This window comes from Mytilus edulis, chromosome 10 (genome assembly GCF_963676685.1).
Source record: "Mytilus edulis chromosome 10, xbMytEdul2.2, whole genome shotgun sequence".
Taxonomy (NCBI): Eukaryota; Metazoa; Mollusca; class Bivalvia; order Mytilida; family Mytilidae; genus Mytilus; species Mytilus edulis.
Window position 1 is genome coordinate 43,573,741 of NC_092353.1, and position 22,348 is coordinate 43,596,088.

General features: G+C 31.1%; 1 protein-coding gene across 1 annotated transcript; it reads left to right on the plus strand.

Annotated features, from left to right (window-relative positions):
- The first annotated feature begins 382 nt into the window (after window positions 1-382).
- On the plus strand, window positions 383-16,872 carry LOC139491247 (cryptochrome-1-like). Its single transcript, XM_071278774.1, has 11 exons — window positions 383-738; window positions 6,628-6,736; window positions 7,787-7,929; window positions 8,561-8,745; window positions 9,859-9,947; window positions 10,999-11,139; window positions 11,644-11,814; window positions 12,548-12,688; window positions 13,111-13,262; window positions 14,446-14,648; window positions 15,016-16,872. The coding sequence occupies exons 1-11, from the start codon at window positions 569-571 to the stop codon at window positions 15,192-15,194; spliced, it is 1,683 nt and encodes a 560-aa protein (XP_071134875.1). The 5' UTR covers window positions 383-568; the 3' UTR covers window positions 15,195-16,872.
- Window positions 16,873-22,348: the final 5,476 nt, after the last annotated feature.

The following is a 22,348-nucleotide window of genomic DNA, read 5'->3' on the forward strand; positions in this document are numbered from 1 at the left end:
TCCTTTTGGAATTTATTTTATGTGATAAAACTTCCTTTTGGAATTTATTTTATGTGATAAAAATTCATTGGTCCTTTTATTATGCTGATAGAATAAATATCACATAACAATAATTCCAATTGGAACTTTTGTTACATAATAAATTATCTTTGGAATAAATGTTATTAGTATTGACGGAACTTATATTCTGTGACAGCTGGACAAAACGCCTCTATTTATTATCATTATTAACAAGCCTAATAAAGTTTAATAATCATGGTCAGATTCTGTGGTTATTTTAACTATTGACGAATCGATTTCACATTAAAATTAATTGTTGCTTTACTTTCGCCGTTGACAATTTTCAATGCCAAGTGCAACGTGTTTCTAAAAATAACTAACCAATCAGAATGAAGAAATTAGCCACAGCCACCATTTCATTTCAAGTCACGTTGATCGTAGCATGTTTACAGTATGTTTGTTTAGATTTTAGATTCTTGAGAAACATTTCATATTATACGGTCTTATACAGTTTACAGTTGATATTACATTATTATTTTTAATTTAAAACGATAACACTGGAAATAATATGCCTAGAAATAACAAAAAGCAGATCTTACATTGGTTTAGAAAAGGACTTAGGCTGCACGACAACCCAGCACTAAAAGAGGCTTTAAAAGGTGCCGACACATATCGTTGTGTGTACATTTTAGACCCTTGGTTTGCAGGATCTACACAAGTGGGCATTGCTAAGTGGAGGTAAGCTTTTACTGTCTAAATTTTAGTAGTTGAATAAGTATCAAGTTTAAGGTACTGAAATTATTGGCATAAACTATTTTTTGATGTGTTGTACATTATGTCATACTACATTGTATACATTGTATATATATAGCAACAACATAATTTCATTGTGTATATATAAGATAATAACATTGTATATATATAATGACAATTGTTATGCTTTAAGTTCCTAAATTTTAGGTGTGCATAAATCAGCAACACATATTTTAGACAATATACGTATAGACGTTACGCACGGTGTTCGGTTTAGTAATGGTAACGTTAGTTGACCTCGTTTTTCAATTATTTCATCCTACTTCTGTACCAAACGTCAAAGCTTTGCAGCTTTTTATAAAACGGCTTGCATTTTGATGTTTAACTATTTATTTAAAAAAAACAGCATGATAACATGACTGATTACTAGTATATATTTTTGACATCATATTCTTAACAAAATGAAAGTGTATATTTCAAATATTTGTCACTGCCCAAGCATGTCAATTGTTGCAAAATGCATTTATATATCCTCTATGATTCTCAGAATTCCGTCATCACAAGTATCTGGGACTAGGCATTTATATCGATTGGACACAGCCAGTACCAAAGCTTTTTGTGTTTCAAGAGTATAAATGTTATTAACCCACCTTCAACTAGTTTTCTAACTACAGTTCGCGAATATAATTTCAGGGTCTTTTTATTCGTATTATCAACATCTTAAATATGTGTCTTTCAAGAAGATTTCAAGATGAAAAGTAATCCTTGTTCAGGTCAATCGCAGCAACTGCTACTATTTATCCTCTGTTTGCTTTATCTATAATTCTAGTTTCATCCTCAGATTTTAAAATGAAAACGGCAGATTAGAATTGTTGATTTTATTTAAAATTAAAAAGTGATCTGCAGTTCTTGAAATATAATGGGTAATTTCAAATGAGTCTGTTTGTCGGATGAGTGGAAATGATTTTTGGTGTATACAACATATACGTAACAATCGTACTAGCAGACGCATCTATGTTACTAGAATCCAAAAACGAAAGCTTCCGCATGTTTAAAGCTTGTGCTACATATATTACATTAAAAATACCTAATCTTTTGCATGATACTTTTATTTATCCGACACTTTTATGATCAGCAAATGGCTTAAAAAATTTTCTTGTTGATTTAAATACAATGTAATTATTCTAAAAAAATATCTCCCAAAATAATATCATTATCATCCCACAGAACGTGTCAAATGCTTAAGAGGCAACATGCTACACTTTCAGCAAATGGGAAATACAATTATATATTATAACGTTACATTCACGTTCCGTGCAAAAATCGTTCAATTTGAACGTGGTAACATTTACGGGAGACACGGACAACTTGATGGAAATTGATGAAAAATTTGGCGTGTCCTCAACCTTGAAGGATTAAACAAAATCACATTTCAGTAATAACATTTGTTTGCATAGTTCATTTGTCTGTCACAAATCTAAAATACCCTAAATTAGCATGGCACTCAAAAATCTTGAACAATGGCTCTATGGTAACATTTACGGGAGACACGGAAAATACTGAAAAAAAATAAAATGGGAAAAGCTATGTTAAAAATAAACACATTTTTGTAAAATTCAATAAAATCACATTTTTACGTAGAGGTGGCGAACCTTTCCTATTATTTATATGAAAATATTATAATATTGAAGTGTTAGCTGTCATTTTTGTGTACTCAAATTTTCAAATCTTACAGCTATATGGAATTTCTAAAATGGCTGCTAGATTGCGAACTGACAGGATATTTATCGTGACCGTTTAACATAATCAATATGATCATATCATATCCCATCTGTACAAATTTTAACGAAATCCATTCAGTAGTTAGTATTTCTTCTTCGTTTATATTTGGATGGTTGGCGCTTGTTGTTACGTCTTACACGGCAAATACGGCAAATTATGAACACAAAATCATTGTTTAATCATATAATGAGACATATTATTAAATTTATTAAAATCAAGTTTTATTTAATTTCGATTCAAATGAAAAATCAAGACAAGTTACTATTCAATAATGCGTAGATTTGATTTGTTTTTGTCATACTTATGCACCAAGAAATGGTCAAATGAAACAGACTGAATACCGTGCGTAACGTTATAGTGTCTTGAAATATGAAATTTATTTGTATGAGGCTTAGAAACGGGGAAATGCGTGGTTATACTGCGTATTTTCCCCGGTTTCGTCCCGAATACAAATAAATTTCATATTTCAAGACACTATACAAGTATATTGTCTATACTGAAATCGATAAAAAATAAATAATAAAATAAAAAAATATGTAACAAATATTGTTAAATTGTTTGGAATTTTCCTCTTGGGGTACCATTTTGGGGTATTTCCCTATGAGCGTAGTCCAGGCGGTAAGACATTAATGACAGTTTAAGGAATTAGAAAGGGAAAATGAACTTAATTAATGACATTTAATAAACATGGTATATAAATTACCAATTTGAAGACATAACAAGTTTAAACTCATAAAAGTTTGACCATTGTTACTGCACGTTGTCATGGTTGTGATGTGACTTTTATGTTAAATACAGTAGTTCGGGTAAGAAGGTGGGGCTTATAGGTTAGTTGAGGTCATTGAAGGGTAGGAAGGTTGGGCTTATAGGTCAGTTGAGGTCATTGACGTATAAAGCTAACGTTTATACATATAGCTTTATCTGTATAGTAAAATAGCTGATTGCAGTATAAACATGTATATGTAGCGGTGAATTAGGTCTTTATGTGAGCCAAAATTTGTTCAAATTAATGAAGCTATGATTTTGAACTTATTTGACATTTAGTCAGGAAACTAGTTCCAGAACAATTTTTACAGTGCTGGAACATATTTTCTGTGATATATATTCTGGTGGAAAACATTTCCTATGAAATTTGTTCCTGCGGATCAAACATGTCAAATGTCACGTGGGAACAAATATTTTGTTTCACAGTCTCTCTGACTGCATTCAAGTCTAATATTGGTTACTGGTTATATTTGATTAAGTTTTTTAAATCTTATTGGCTTTGGACATGTCTGGGAAAATCAAGATACATACATTTGTTGTAAGTACCTTACAAATGTAGTACATTGTACCTTCTAAGTCAAAATTAATTTCAGCAATTCAGGGACGTATATTAGTTATACGTCCTTGATCAATTGTAAAAAAAGTAGAGGATAGATTTATACATTATTGGGAAGGGTTACTTTATAATTATAACAAAAAGGCAGTCATTAGTTATCGTAATTTTTAAACTAACTTTTGCAGAGAAAACTATTTATTTACAGATATTGACAAAAAAGCATTACAACATTTATTAAATCAAAAATTAGTAATAGTAATTTATATATTGAAAATTTGAAAGAGGTCAATATCAGAAACTGCCTGTAGAGGAAAAGGATTTGTAAACTGTAAATAAGAAGTTGAAGATGAATTTCATTTTATTATTACAGTAAAACCTGTATAAACTGGCCGGCTACGGGACTATGAAAAAGGGCTGGTTTGGACAATGAGTCTGTTTATTCAGGTTTCTATTTTGACTGGAAGTAAATGACTTGTGTAAAAAATATGAGTCCTATATATTGCATGTAAATGTACATGTAATAAACTTAACAAGCCAAGGGAAGAACTATTTAAAAACATTATATCTGTTATACCTTCCTTTTCTGATTTTTCTGAATTTGAGAAATTTAAATTTATAGTACGGTATATATAAAGCAGTACTAATGATTTAGATATATGCAAAATATGTATTTTAGGTGTCAACAATACATATGATATGAATCTGTTTTTAAAACAAGATGTATAATACTAATCATTAGCTGTATATATACATCTAATAGCAACTTTACCTGACCATATCGGGAAATAGGTATTTAGTCGGATCTTAACACGTACTTGTGATTTGGTTAAAACCGGTTTTTGATTAAAATATACGAAGAAATGTCCGATGTTCAGGACTTAATTAAATCCGCATTTCGGTAGGATGGTGCAAGCATACCATTTTTATTGCGTCTTAAAAAATTTAATTAATATTAGTATATTACACTTTGAGAAGCCAATAATCTTAACTACTTTATTCAAATATTGTGTTAAAACGTTTATTTTGAGCTATGAAAGTCGAGTGGCTCGAGCATTTTTCTGAGGAAGTTTTAAAAAATTGCAAAGAATTATTTTTACAGTGGGTTAGCTTTCATTAGTTTTCACTATCTATAGATTAACAACTTTTGGTTATATTTATAATTTAGAATCATCATTGAAGGTGGAGGACGATTGCACAGTTAATTAATTATATTGAAGTGCCATTTGTATGCAAGAGTGACATTCTGTTGTACATGTAGTATGTGCCAATTCGAAAAAGTTATGCGAGTATTCTCTCCCCTTAACAGGTTCATTATTTTATAATTAAGTTTAGGTTTCTGATATAATTTTGAATAATTACAAAATGTATCAATTCAATATATTTCAGTTTTTGTTATTGGTGTATCAAAAACATTGATGTACGAATATAATTTCATAAATTTGAAATGTTTAAAATGATTACATACCAATATAAAGAACCGCTCATCATTTTTGAAAAAGACTATGAACGAAAATAGTATTATTTATCTTCCCTTGATGATAGATTGATTGGGAAATGAACCAGCGTTATCTAATGGTAATCACAGAGGGACCAGCAAGCAATTTTTAATTGTAACTTATTCAACGTTAAAACAATTTTCCACTATAAACGAATGTTACTTTATACAAATATAAGGACTTTGTTAGCTAAATCTACAAATTTTATTAGATATTATGATTTTTTATTGCAATAGATTAATATGCTACATCTAAAGTTGTATAATTGTTGTGTGTAATAAGGGAGATAATCTGTAAATTCTTTGAAATAACTAAGATATAAATATTTACACATGAACTCAGCCCTGGAATCATTATTAATTGTTCTGTTCAATGTATTGTTGTTTAATGATTTTGTTCAATTGTGTTAACACATATGTATGTATATGTTCAATTGATGATAGTTCAATGCTTGGACTTTATTTCAATAAAAATACTTACTTACTGAACATTTCAAATAAAACTTAGTGTTGATACAATGATAGTGTGATGACAATACATTGCTTCCCATCACTTAAGAAGTAGATTCTTATAGCTAGATGTTAGCCATTGAGCTAGGGAGGTACTTCTTAGTTTAGCTCAGTTGGTTACAGGACAGACCTGTCATATAGAGGTTTTGAGTTTGAGTACCGGATGAGACAAGCCGATTTTATACCGATGCTTTACGTTTACAAAAACATAATTTGGCCATCACGAAACATTAAACAATCTGTAGATGATATATTTAGCTTGTTGTGTAAGCCAATTATAGCCTACAATGTACTTAAAACCTACTCAGTCACATTATTATAATATACTACGAATTCTGCAATACTGGGTTTTAACTGATTTTCATTACTGCTGAAAAAAGCATGTCTTGGATCTTCTGTTGGCTTGCATTGCCTTCTGAATTTATCCAGTCATACGGCCACTGAGACGGTTTTCATTATAAATATTTTGTTAAACATTTTAGACAGCCTATAAGCAGTAATATTAATCATTTGTTCATTGTTCATCATATATATACCAGCTGCCAAACCTACAGTTTTGAGCTCAAATAATGATATTTCAAAAAATCTCCCGCTTGCAAGTCCACTTCAGTGAAAGATTAAATTTTGTTCCAAAAATATGAATTTTTAACTGGTAGGGAACTATGTATTGCCATGCAATACTTGCAGAATGCTTGTTTTAATTGATGAGGAACTACTGAATTGTGTAGTAAGACAATAATAACAAATCATAATTTATCATTTTCAGATTTTTGCTGCAGTGTTTAGAAGATTTAGATGCAGCATTAAGGAAACTGAACTCTCGACTTTTTGTCATTAGAGGACAACCAACAGATGTCTTTCCTAGAATATTTAGGGTAATACTCAAAATCTAATCTTCAACAGTCAAAAAAAAATTTATGTAACTTTTGATTAATTATAGCTTTTTAGAGATGTAGAATAAAACTATATGGATATATGTATTTTCAGTACATGAACATGTGTACAATACATGAACAATTTCTAATGTAGCAAATAATTATCAGTCATGTTACAATTTTTTATTTTTTTTTTAAAAAGTCATGTCTAAGGGCACAAACTTCTCTCAAAGATTTCTTAAGACACTGGAACTCATTTACTATGAATTATTACATTGGTTGCAATAAATTACATTGATTTCCCAGTTAAATAAAAACCGATAATTTCACATGTGAAATAAAAGTGGTTATTTCACTCTCTGACGTCATACAACAATAGGCGTTGTCAAGACGTCGATAACGTCGGATCAAAACAAATTGTAAATGCGTAGGAAAAACATATAGTCCCTTACATTTTCTACATTAATTTCATAAAAAAAAGCTATTTGACAATGTAATAAAAAGTATAACTAATCGCCGTATTTGAATATCAAAAATAAGACAATTTGTGACGGAAGGCCACTATGGATTAAACTAATCCATGCGTCTTTCGGTCACGCCTTGTCTTATTTTTTTATATTCAAATATGACGATTAGTTATACTATAATTAATGCTAGATAACACTATGTTTTGAATTAATAGGGTATTCACAATGCCATTTATGCAAATAATTTAATATTTTAAAGCTCAACTAGAGGCTCACATGGTCTGCATACATTTTCAACAATGGTCTGACACTCTAACATTACAAACTTGAAAAATAATTTCTGACTGATATCTCTTTTGTTTTTGTTGATCTTACATCAGTTGCCACAACTTTTAATTTTTATCTTGCATCAGTTGATCATTTTTTTCTTTTTCAGATTCTTTATCTATAAAAGTTAAATTATTTGCTGAAATTGAGTAAAAAGAATCTTTTTAAAAAAGATCATAACTCTAATTAAGAGCTTGAGTAAACTAAAATTCAGCTGTATCGATATATTTTAATAAGTCTTGAAATTTCTTTGTAGGAATGGAACATTACAACTTTGTCTTTTGAGGAGGACCCAGAACCGTTTGGTAAAGAAAGGGATGCTGCTATAAGACATTTAGCCAAAGAAGCCGGTGTAGAAGTCATTGTCGAAACCTCACATACATTATATGAATTACAAAAGTAAGAATTAAAAAAAATGTCAATTGCAATTGATATTTGGTCTTGTATTTAACTCTGTTCATTTTCATTATTTATCATTTCCAAAATATTGATTTTATTCCGTAGTGTCTGAATTTATCTTTAAATTATTTCTGTTATGTGCAATTTACAATCAGGCTGCAGTGTGCTAGATTGATTGATATTTAACATGAAACAGGTAATAATTTGAGCTCATTCAGAATTAGAATATGAACCAAAGTGTAGTACATGTAGTCCAACATGCGACTCAGAATTTTTATCTTGTTAGGTCACAAGGAACCAGTTCATTGGAAATCAGACCCACCTGTAATTTTATTTTTAGCAACTCAGTCTTAAATCTTGCTCCTAAATTCTATTTGCTTTCCAAATTGATCAGTCAATCCCAGATTATTCTTTGTTTTACACAACTAGGGATTGAACTCACAATATCCACTCTTATCTAATACATGCGTGTGTTAATTAGTTTGTAGGTGTATAAGTTGAGATAATTTAGTGGGCTGATCAGTTGACATCTTTTATATTATTTTATGAAGACTGCTCCTCACAACCTTGCATATTGTTTATGACTTTTTGTATTTAACATGTTTAATTCACAATCTAATTGTTCTTTTAGGATAATAAGCTATAATAATGGTGTACCTCCTCTCACATACAAACGATTCCAGGCAATTCTATCAAAAATGGACCCACCCAAACAGCCAGAAGACACTATCACTAGACAATTCATTGGTCATACCAAAACACCTATTTCAGAAGACCATGACGACAAGTTTGGTGTACCATCCCTTGAAGAACTAGGTTTGTATACTAATATTTGTATACCAATTTGATATGTAGTTTTAAACTTTCTTTCTTTACCAAGAAAAGATATAATGCTCAGGTGGGGCCTCAGTGGCCAAGTGGTCTAGGTAGTTCTACTACTGCAATCACTAGCAAGTCAACACTGAGGTTGTGAGTTCAAACACCAATATGCAGGTGCACTCAACTCCAATCTTAATTGACTAGGATTGTCAGCTTTCCTATTGAAGATCAGTAGTTTTCTCAGGGCACTCTGCTTCCTCCACCAATAAAAACTGGCCACCATGAAATAGCCCAAAAGTGGTGGCATTAAAACACAATCAATCAATCAATAAAATGCTCAGGTATATATACTGTGAAATCATTATTATTTGTTGGATACCAATTTTCGTGGGTTTCCTGGGTACAGGTGAACCATGAATTTAAATGTTCAACGAATAACATATATTTTAAATAGGTTTTTTATACAGACAATGGCAAAACCATGAAATCAAATATCCACACATATGCAAGTTTGCGTTTCTCAAAAATTGATACCCACAAAAATAAATGAATCCACAGTATTGTGAAAATGGGGAAAAGTAGCAGACACATTGTATGTGTTCTTACAAGTGTTGAAAAAGATGTACCATGAATTTAGAAATGTTTTCAAATTTTTAATATTACTAAAGAATACGATGAAATTTAAGTAAACATTTACATGATCATAGAATGAGTATTTGTAGCATTTTCTGATAATTTGCTTATGTGTTATTCAGCAATCAAAATAATAACTGCATGCAATTAATTTTGAATTTGCAAGTTTTCAAAAATTTTATAATTTAACATTTAAATGTAACGTTTAAAACAATAACATAAATGTTGCTCTACTGTTAACAAATATTCTAATCCAATAAAGCACAATATTAGAAAATACACCTTATTCTGAAATAAAAATAAAAATTTGCAAAAACAAGTAAACAAGGGCATGCATATGGGTACAAAATTTTTCACTGTGAATTTGAAAAAAAAATAAATAAAATTAAACAGTTTCTGAATAAGTTATTTCTCAACTGATTTTGTTTCTTAACTATTGTCCAAAAACCTTTCTTGAACATGAATATTTTTCTGTAGGTTTTGACACAGAAGGTCTTGGACCAACAATCTTCAGAGGTGGTGAAACAGAAGCATTAGCCAGATTAGAGAGACATTTGGAGAGAAAGGTAAGCTTAATGATGTCAATGTTTTGATTTTTGTTGTTGTGGTTGTTCCATAAAAATAAACATGAGACCTAGGGAAGGCCCTTCTAAATATCAATGATGTTTTGTTGTTATATACCTTTTTTTTTAAACTGTGATAAAAGTGTAATTAAAAAAATGGCTTTTATTTTTTGGTAACCTATTTCCAAAGTACATACCCTGGGTACCATATATGTTTTAATTTATCATTCTTTACATAACCCAATTTGGTAACTTACATAAATGTCATGAATATAATTACCCATTTATCACATGACAGCTGCTTTGTAATACATTGTATAATTGGATGTTGTAACTTGTTATTGATTTACTACCCCGACCGTGCGAGGGCTGAAAAGCCAGTCAAGGTTGTTAAACACTTCCATATATATATATTGATTTGGTTTTCTTACTAGTAATCATTTAGCACTCTATTTACACTTTAACAAATTTTGAGTGTCAATTAAAACACTCAAAATTTGTTGAAGTGTAAATTAAAAAAAATTCAAACATAAACTTAAGTCATTTTGCTTGTCCTTATCTAAATTTGAACCTCAACTTCGAAGATCACCACTTTATAAGGTCATTATTTTCTTGTCCCAACATTGACCTTTAAATTTGTTTACATATTTGACAGTACTCTTTAATATTCTCTATGTATAACAATCCTTTAATTTACACCCTACTTGCATTGGTAATTTTAATTTTGGAGTTTGGCATTAAAAATACAACAAGGGATCCGAAATAATTATCAAGTAGATAAAGAGAAAATAGTCTGCAGAGAAAAAAACAACACCATGATCAAAAGAATAGACAGACATCAGGCCTTACGGTCATAAAACTTTTGAGCAAGATTTTTGTACTCAGACTCGAGAATCAACCAATCAAAATACAGGATTTGATGTTTCGAGCATGATTTTTGTGCTCCAAGCACTGAGCAAAGTTTTATGACTTCAACCCCTGAACCTTATGTTTCATTTTAAATCTTGAGTTTGTTTATCTATTGTTTTATATCCATGAATAAATATTATTTTAGGCATGGGTTGCAAGTTTTGAGAAGCCAAAAATGACGACCCAGTCACTATTCCCCAGTCAGACAGCACTAAGTCCCTACCTCAGGTTTGGTTGTCTGTCTTCACGAACATTTTACTGGAAGCTGAGGGAATTGTTTAGAAAGGTAATTATAACAGTGTATATTAACACATGCAGTCTAAACAATAACATTTGCCGCCAAAAACCCAATGCTCATTTTTTGTTAAATATTGTACATACTCTAGTTGCCTGTGGAAGAAATTCCTAAAGGCAGGATAGTATTAAAAAGACTAGGCAGCTGGGATTGTGGCTTAGCATGAAGACTGCACATTCATACATCAGAATATTCTGTTTATTTTTATAGATATGGAAATGTTCATAAAAAACTTTTTATGATAATTTTATGTATACAATGGTATATGTATGAAACAATCATATAGATCATGATTCTATTCTAGGTGAAGACATTGAGTGATCTGCTCTTATCAATACATGGGCAGTTGCAATAAATATGAGAAATTTTGACCATTAAGATATATATCATGATTTTATTCTAGGTAAAGAAAAGTAGTGATCCGTCATCATTAAATAGAAAGTTGCAATAAATGTGAGAAAATTTGACCACTAAGATTACATGATTTTATTTTAGGTGAAGAAAAGTAGTGATCCCCCATTATCATTACATGGTCAGTTGCTTTGGAGGGAGTTCTTTTATTCTGCTGCCACAAATAACCCTAACTTTGACCAGATGACAGACAATCCTATATGTGTACAGGTTCCATGGGATAAAAATCCAGAAGCTTTAGCTAAATGGGCAGAGGTAAATATCATTACATAATTGTAAATGTTAGATAATCCTATATGTGTACAGGTTCCGTGGGATAAAAATCCAGAAGCTTTAGCTAAATGGGCAAAGGAAAATATCATTACATAATTGAGGGTGGTAATGGGGGTACCTTCATGACGAATAACAGTGAAAATTCTTGCCAAATGATAAAAATGTCAATTTTTGGTGCATGACGATAACATGTGCACTTCTTTTAGATCTTAAAAAATTGAATGATTTTGACTACCGGTAATCACGTTATTTTTTTTCCCAAAATAAAGGTAACGGTAATTATTTGTGATCTTTGATGAATCACGATAAGGATATTTTGACGATTCACAGTAAAATTTTAATCAATTTGATGCTAACTGTAGCCGAAAATGACCGTTTGACGCCTGACGGTAAAGGGCATTACTACCCTCATAATTGTATGTTTTTAATGATTTACAGTCTCAGTGTTCTCCTCACAATTTTCAAATAGCACTATGGAAATAAACATAGCACTTGTTTTCCAAAAAATATAGCCCCATGGCCTCTATTATTACCTTCTATTATAAAATCATAAACAGTCACAAAAACAACAAAAAGACATTGAAAACATAACAGGCCAAATAAAAATCTGATGATAATGATAGAAGTGTTTAATAACCTTGACTGGCTTCACAGCCCTAGCATGATCGGCTACATTCTGATTAATTTTGACCGATAACCTTATTTAACATTTTAGGGCAAAACCGGTTTTCCATGGATAGATGCAATAATGACACAGCTACGACAGGTGGGGTGGATACATCATCTTGCACGACATTCTGTGGCGTGTTTCCTGACAAGAGGAGACCTGTGGATATCATGGGAGGAAGGCATGAAGGTAGTTATTTATTAACTCAATTATTTTGCTTAGCTCCTTGATGAGTTGTTTAAAAACATGATGTTCAGTTTTATAACTAGAAATTTAATAATCAAAGTACATGCAATTTTTGCTTGTTATATTAGCTTACTTAAATGATAATCTTTTATATTCTAATTACTTTGTTTTTTGCATGATTAAACAGTTGTTGCACAATGTATAGCGTGAAAAAGAGATTTGTTACACATACTTGTTATTATATTTAAAAAAATAGCATGATATAGATTACACTTTTATCAAATAATGAGAAAGTTCTTTGTTTTCATTTTAGACCCCAATCTTTCTTTACTTGTAATTTCTATTCAGGATTCTAATTTCATCTTGTATAGACAACTCATTTAATTTAACAGCATATCATAACCTTGTTTTTTTTTGTGTTTTAGGTTTTTGATGAGTTATTATTAGATGCTGATTGGAGTGTAAATGCAGGCACGTGGATGTGGTTATCATGTAGTTCATTTTTTCAACAATTTTTCCATTGTTATTGTCCTGTTGGGTTTGGTAGAAGAGCTGATCCCAGTGGTGACTTCATCAGGTAGTTATATAAACAAGACCGTGGATTCATTTAATCTCGTGGGTACCAATTTTTGTGGATTAAGGAAAACTTGCATGTTCGTGGATAACGGTATTTGTTTTCGTGGTTTTGCAAAAGTCTGCATACAAACCTATAGAAAATTTGTCATTGTTGAACATTTAATTTAGTGGTTTACCTTTACCCATGAAATCCACGAAAATTTGTATCCAACGAATAATAATGAATCCACAGTACCTAAATTCTATAAAAGCTGTTCAAACCAGTCATTGGTATCATTTTGTGCATTGGCAAATATTAGAATAAAAAGACAGTAACAAACAGAAACTTATCATATTAGTTAATGTATGCATCCATTATTTTGAACATGTACTGTAAATTTAAAAGTTATTGCGATGTTTTTATTATTGTGAAAAATTCTACATGGTAATAATTTCTTTAATTTAAACTCACAATTAGAAACTTTTTTTATGAATTAAACAGCATTTTTCTCAATATCTGAAATTCTTAAATCGCATACAGTCTTAAAATTACAAAATCACAATAATATATGCACCCAATAACTTCTGAATTTACAGTAAAATCAGATCAAAATTTCTGTTATGTATTGAATTATGAAATAATCTGTCAATTATCAGTTCATTTTGTTTGATTGAAGCACCTTGCCAATGGATTAGTTGAGGCTATTCACATTACGTTTCTTCATGCCATTGTCATCCAATCAAATAACTTATTAGATGCTAATCTTGTATCACCATTATATCCCACATGAAAACCTATTATAAAAAATTGGATAACTTTACTGTAAATTCAGAAATTATTGACTGCATTAATTATTGGGATTAAGTTATGTAAACTAAAATGCAATTTTAATTTTTGCGATTTTGAGAAAATCCTGTTTAATTCATATAACAAATTTCAAATTGGGAGTTTAAATTATTTGATTATAACCCTGTCACATGTTTTGCTATAATAAAAACATCGCAACAATTTCTGATTTGACAGTACCAGTACTTATTTTCAGGTTAATGTAAAAGAAAATTATGTTTATATATGTTTATCCAAAAACTTAGTTTTAGTAAAACTACATGGTTCATATCTGAATTGTCACTTTGTCATAGTGAAGTATTAAAGAAGCATAATTATTTTGTATTCATCATTAATATTTATTATTTTCTTATTCCAGAAAATATTTACCAGTACTAAAGGCTTTTCCACCAAAATATATCTATGAGCCGTGGAATGCTCCTGAGAGTGTACAGAAAGCTGCTAAATGTATCATTGGTAAAGACTACCCATTGCCGATGGTCAATCATGCTGAAGTCAGTAAAGTTAACACAGAACGAATGAAACAAGTCTATCAACACTTGGCTTTAAGAGCTTCAGCTGGTAAGACAAGTTTTACATTTCATGTAGAATTTAATTGGAACTTTGTAATCAAATTTTTATTCTGTGTGTTACCCCTAAAAAAGTATAAGAACAAGGTTCATTTTTGGCGAATATGTCTTTTGATTTTGAAGATGTGGTATGATCGCCAATGAGACAACTCTATACCAGATACAAGTTGACATAGAAGTTAACAACTAGGTTGTACAACCTTCAACTAAAAGGCATATATAAACAAAGTATTGTACGACCTCAACAAAAAAACATATATCATCAAAATATTGTACGATCTAAAACAAAAAACATATATAAACAAAATAGTGTAAACCTTATCGAAGAGCTTCTTTTTATGTTAAATTTTGTTTTCCAGCTGCATCTATTCCAAAGCCTTTACATGAAGAGTTTGCCAAGCATGGTAAAGGTCACAAGTCTGGTAACCATCCATCCAAAATGCCCATGATGGCTGTTGGAAATAATTATACACACAGTCAGACATCAGAAGAAAATCATCCGCCTCAATTCAGAGGATACAACATGACAACTAATTGAACAATTCTGATTCTTCTGAAGTTTGTAGTTGTTGTGACAACTAATGAAACTATTCCGATACTTCTGAAAATTTTAGTTGTAATAAAAACATTAACAACTAAATTAAATGAACAATTCCGATACTTCTGAAGTTGTATTTGGAATGACAACTAATGAAACTATTCCGATACTTCTGAAGTTTTTAGTTGTAATAACAACATAACAACTAAATGGACAGTTCAGATACTATAGAGGAAAACAGCTGTGATGAGTCGAATTATTGATGTACAGTTATAAATGATGTTAAACCTTAAAAATACATTCTGTGTATATATATTTTATATTTACATTAGTTTAAATTGTCTTTTTCTTTAAAAACTATGAAATTAGCAGAATATTATAGAAGCATCATACATAATGTCAAAGATTGATTTTAATATTGAATGCTTCTTTCTGTAGTGTTTAAAGCATTGTCAAAAGCACATTTTTAAGCGTAGAATTATGACAGGAAATTAACCTAGAAAAACCCTGAGGTTGTGAGTTCGAATCCTACTCGTGCAGGAACACTCAACTCAAATCTTAACTGACTGATTGTCAGTTTTCCTATCAAAGGTTGGTGTTTTTTTCTGTGCACTTCAGCTTCTCCCACCAATAAAATTGGCCGTCAAGAAATAGCCCAAATGTTGGGTTTAAAAGGTGGTAAAATACTAACAATCAATCAATTTACATTTATAGTTAAAAACACTACATCTTTGTATTGTGCCATGCTTTGATATTATTTTATATCAAGAACATGATATATAAAGTTGGTCCAAAGTGTACAGAATATGAAAGTAAACAATCGAGCTTGTAAATCTACTGAGATCTATGTGTATTAAATATTTTATCATTTCATTAGAATTTTACTTGTGGTAATTTAATGTTAACCTGCAATTGTTTTATAAGTCAAGTAGGGGAAGAGTCATATAAGCAACCATGGACATATTCAAAGGCTTTTATAACTTTTTAAAAGAATTTTATAAATTTCTCATAGTGAATGACAGCAATATTAGAAAATGTTGACTTATTTCTTGGATAACATTTTTTATTATCTCAAATAATTGTATGTACTTAATTTACTATAACATTACCATTTAAAACACCTCCATGATTATTATGAAGAGTAAAAATAAGAAAGGAAAGATAGTAAATATTTATGTAATATATGGTGCAGAATTATCTTTAATATCTTGTTTTTATCCCTGCTCTATGAAAAAATGCTTGTTTAGGTTTGTTGAACAAAAAAATATTTAAAGTGGTCTATCTTTGACATTGATATTATTGTTCTAGACAGAATATTGTGCTAATGTACAGTACATTGGTTTTACAATGTATTATATTATATACATGATTAAATACCTGTAGACAATCTTTGATCAGGGGTGATATGTATAGAACCACTTAAGTTAAGATATCCTTCCTATCCAACATGTAGAAAAATCTGTTTGTTCAGAATAAATCTTAACTTTAGTAGTTTTATGCATATCAGACCTGGCCTTTAATTGTGTGTATATATATATAAATTTACAACTAATCACTCACATTTATATATGGTTATCTTCGACATGGTCAGATGTAAGTCACATGTTGTATTTTATTATGTTGTGGTTAAAAAACAACAACACACTTGTTATAGTTGAATAAAATAATAAGCTATTTATTGTTGTCTTTTAATTGTAGAAAATCCTCGATAGATTGAGTTTTTCCTAAATATCCTGAAATGCGAAAATTAAATTGGAATTATGGAATTCTGTACATTTAAATTATACCTGGAAAATAAGATAACCTCAACCTATTTTTGTCACTCCTGTGACCTTTTTGCAAGAATTATTAAGGTTTTAACTATCGATGTTATTTATTGTCTGACATTACTATATATAATCTTTAAAAAAAAAGAGGCAAAAAATACCAGAGGTACATTCAAACTCATTGATCGAAAACAAACTGACAACGCCATGGCTAAAAATGAAAATGACAAACAGGCAAATAATAGTATGCATTTCATGCATTTTTTTTGGCCTGCAAAATGAACCACAGGAACAGTTTTATTCCGTACACAGATATATGAACTCTATTCACACCCAGTAAAAAAATAGCCTGATGAGGTATAATAATTGTAAATTAAAGTGAATGTAAGTAATTATAGGCAACTGTACGACCTACAACAATAAGAAAAACCCATACCATTTAGTCATCTATAAAAGGCTCTGACATGAAAAATATGAAGCAATGCAATTGAGAAAACTAACGGCCTAATTTATAACAAAACAATTATGACAGACATGAACAAAAGACAACCATTGAACTAAAGGCTCCTGACTTGGGATAGTCACATAAATTTGGTGGGGTTATATATGTTTGTGAGCGCTCAACCCTCCCCTAACCTGGGAAAGTTTGTGAGCGCTCAACCCTCCCCATACCTGGGAAAGTGGTGTAACAACACAACATGAGAACGAACTATAAATATCCGTTGAAAATGGCTTAACTCATTAGATCGATACAAAATAGGTTTTAATTGACAACCAAAACCACTTACAACTTGTACATGTTGTACGCAGCGGTTTCCTTGGCCACCAAAATTGATGCACAACAATTCAACCCGATGCCAGAAATAGAACACGGACTTCAACTTGATTTCATAGATATAGAAAAGAAGGTATGGTATAATTGCTAATGAGACAACTCTTCACAAGAGATAGAGACCCTTTTTATTCATATATTGGTATGACGTTGACACATTGGTTTTTGCACTATAACTTTAGTTTAAGTAAATAGAAATCTATGAAATTTAAACACAAGGTTTATGACCACAAAAAAAGGTTGGGATTGATTTTGGGAGTTTTGATCCCAACAGTTTAGGAATAAGGGGCCAAAAAGGGCCCAAATAAACATTTTTCTTGGTTTTCGCACAATAACTTTAGTATGAGTAAATAGAAATCTATGAAATTTAAACAGAAGGTTTATGAACACAAAAGGAAGGCTAGGATTGATTTTGGGAGTTTTGGTCCAAACAGTTTAGGAATTGGGGGCCAAAAAGGGGCCCAAATAAGCATTTTTCTTAGTTTTCGCACCATAACTTTAGTATAAGTAAATTGAAATCTATGAAATTTAAACACAAGGTTTATGACCATAAAAGGAAGGCTAGGATTGATTTTGGGAGTTTTGGTCCCAACGGTTTAGGGATTGGGGGCCCAAAGGGTCCAAAATTAAACTGTTTGATTTCATCAAAAATTGAATAATTGGGCTTCTTTGATATGCCGAATCTAACTTGTGTATGTAGATTCTTAATTTTTGGTCCTGTTTTCAAATTGGTCTACATTAAGGTCCAAAGGGTCCAAAATTAAACTTAGTTTGATTCAAACAAAAACTGAATTCTTGGGGTTCTTTGATATGCTGAATCTAAACCTGTACTTAGATTTTCGATTATGGGCCCAATTTCCAAGTTGTTCCAAATCAGGGTCCAAAATTAAACTTTGTTTGATTTCAACAAAAATTGAATTCTTGGGGTTCTTTGATATGCTTAACCTAAACATGTACTTAGATTTTTGATTATGGGCCCAGTTTTCAAGTTGGTCCAAATCGGGGTCCAAAATTAAACTTTGTTTGATTTTAACAAAATTGAATCCTTGGGGTTCTTTGATATGCTGAATCTAAACATGTAGTAAGATTTTTGCTTTTTGGACCAGTTTTCAAGTTGGTCCAAATCGTGGTCTAAAATTAAACTTTGTTTGATATCAACAAAAATTGAATCCTGCGTTCTTTGATGTGCTTAATCTAAACATGTATTAAGATTTTTGCTTATGGGGCCAGTTTTCAAGCGTCCAAATCGTGGTCCAAAATTAAACTTTGTTTGATATCAACAAAAATTGAATCCTTGTGGTTCTTTGATATGCTGAATCTAAACATGTATTTAGAATTTTGATTATAGGCCCAGTTTTCAAGTTGGTCCAAATCGGGGTCCAAAATTAAACTTTGTTTGATTGCAACAAAAACTGAATATATGGGGTTCTTTGATATATATGCTGAATCTAACCATGTAATACTATTTAGATTTTTGATATTTTGGCCCGGTTATCAAATTGGTCCACATTGAGGTCTAAAGGGTCCAAAATTGAACTTTTATTTATTTCATCAAAAATTGAATTCTTGGGGTTCTTTGATATGCTGAATCTAACCATGTATTTAGATTTTGGATATTTGACCATAATAGGTAAATGTCCAATTTAAAAATTTTAAGTGTTTAAGTTTAAGTTCTTAGACCACATTCATTCTGTGTAAGAAACCTATGTTGTGTCAACTATTTAATCGCAATCCAATTTCAGAGCTGTATCAAGCTTGAATGTTGTGTCCATACTTGCCCCAACTATTGAGGGTTCCAACTCTGTGGTCGTTTAAAGCTGCGCCCTGCGGAAATCATTACTTTATCATGCTTTATTTGACTTTACATTATGCATTATGTTAACGATAGAAAATATCGAAACATCTTTTGAGACAACCCCTTTAAAATGTTTATCATCTCTCGACTCTCGTTTGTTGTTTGTCAAAAGTAATCATTTATCTAACATGTCTATTACAAACCCTTTAAATAGTATAATTCTGTAGGTCATATTCGTGATAGTGAACGGGATTGTAGTTATGATTTAAGGAACATATACAATATCATCTGAAATGGATATTCTGTAAAAATATTTTCCTCTGTAGACACTGGGTCACTTGAAGCCAAACTTGATCAGTAATTTTATTTGGCTTACATATCAAATCATTTGAAATTAAAACAAGAATGTGTCCTCAGTACACGAATGCCCCACTCGCACTATCATTTTCCATGTTCAGTGGACCGTGAAATTATGGTAAAAACTCTAATTTGGCATTAAAATTAGAAAGATCATATCATAGGGAACATGTGTACTAAGTTTGAAGTCGATTGGACTTCAACTTCATCAAAAACTACCTTGACCAAAAACTTTAACCTGGAGCGGGACAGACGGACGAACGGACAGACAGACGGACGGACGGACGGACGAACGGACGCACAGACCAGAAAACATAATGCCCCTCTACTATCGTAGGTGGGGCATAAAAAGTTGTAAAGGACCACTATAAAACACCAATCTAGTTCTTGTTTACAGGTTTCACAAGCGTTGGACCTGAGTAATTTACCACCACAACAAAGAATTAGCAACATGTTTCCACACAATAACTTAAATAAATCTCCACCAAATCATTAAAACATGTTACAACACACCTCTAATCATAGATCCATTTTCAATTTGACAAATTTCATGATTGTTTTGGTGTTATGCCTCTTCAAAACGATTAAAAATATCACTTTAAAAAAAAAAAGGTATTGTGTCAGCAGTGTTTCACTAGATTTATCTTCATCATGAACATATAAGTTAAAAATTGTAGCCAAGGGTGTATAAGTACTTGAATATATGACGAAAACTGACCTAAAATGAAATGGCCAAATACACCTTGTGTCAACATTGTTTTTGGTTCAACTAAATCTTTTGATGTGTATATGTTGTTAGGGACTATTATACATCTGTTTTAAAGGAGTAGGTCTGGTAAGGGCCGATTTTGGCCCCAAATTTCAGGTTCATCTGACGAAAGATTTTTACCACTTTTTAAACACTTAAGTGTCTATTTTATTTGAATTAATTAGTTTATGTGAAAGTTTATGTGAAAGTTTTAACAGATTGAGTCATTAAAAACGATCCGATTCAAGCTCAAATATGAAAAATCTACCTAATATGCCGAAAAATGTCACTTTTCAGATGTTTTTTGGTAAAAATGAAAGTGGCCGCATACGTGTTCATCCTCAACCTTTATATATGTTATGTATTATCATAAAATACAACTTACAGTTCAATATAAGGATGAACACGAATGCGGCCACTTTCGTTTTACACGAAAACCGTCTATAATTTAACTAAAATGCTAGAATCATGAGGATTTCAGTAATTTAGCATGACTTAATGGTGCTAGTACCGGATATATGTGCATTGTATTGCCATAAACAGCCCATATTTATGTAGCAGAAGCATTCTACTATCCAATAAATAACTAAAGGTTTACATTTTAACAATTTTGTAAAACTGCTATATTTTGGGGCCAAAAAGGGGTCTTACTGAACCTACTCCTTTGATAAAACATTGCAGACCACTAATCACAGTTTAGTTAAAATTTGAATCTTTTCAATTTGGCTTTCTAATGTCTTGCCTATTGATAATGCAAAACATTTGGTTTCCACAGAAGAGCATCATTAAACCTACACACAATTAATTGAAATTTGAAATGTTGTTATGGACTATAATACAGGTCCTTTTGCAATTTACCCATATATTCAAGAGGGATGCTAACTTTTTTAGTTTCTGGACAAATTTTGCTTTTTGTTTGCATCAGAACAGGGCTATGTACTTATGCCAACACATTTTTGTGTGCTTTCTCTTGTTGTTGAGCCTGCAACTTTTGTTGCAGAAAGCTTGACGTAGGGATATTGATCCAGAGGCGGCAGTGTTAGCTAACTTCTTAATAGTTTTATACTTTAGAAGGTGCAAGACATAGATGCTGCATACTTTATATATATATATATATATATCACACAGTTTTCAACTGACCTCAACCTTATTTCATGGATCAGTGAACAAGGTAAAGTTTTGGTGGTCAAGTCCATATCTCAGATACTATAAGCAATAGGTCTAGTATTTTTGGTGAAAAGAAGGATTGTAAGGTGTACATTACCAACTGGCAGGTGTCATCTGACCTTGACCTCATTTACATGGTTCAGAGGTTATAGTTAAGTTTTTGTGTTTTGTTCTGTTTTCTTATATTGTATGCAATAGGTCTACTATATATGGTTAAGGTGTACATGTCCGACTAGCAGGTATCATCTGACCTTGATCTCATTTTTAAGGTTTAGAGGTCAAAGTAAAGTTTTTTGGTTTTGGTCTTTTTTTCTAAATGGAATAGATCACCTATATTTCGTTGATGGAAATATTATATGATGGTCTCTCAGGTTTCATTTGACCTTGATATCAATTTCACGGTGCATTGCTCAGTGCTAAGTTTATGGGTTTCGGTCTGTTTTTTCTTAAACTATAAGGCAGCAACCATTTGATTTTCTGGGGGGGGCT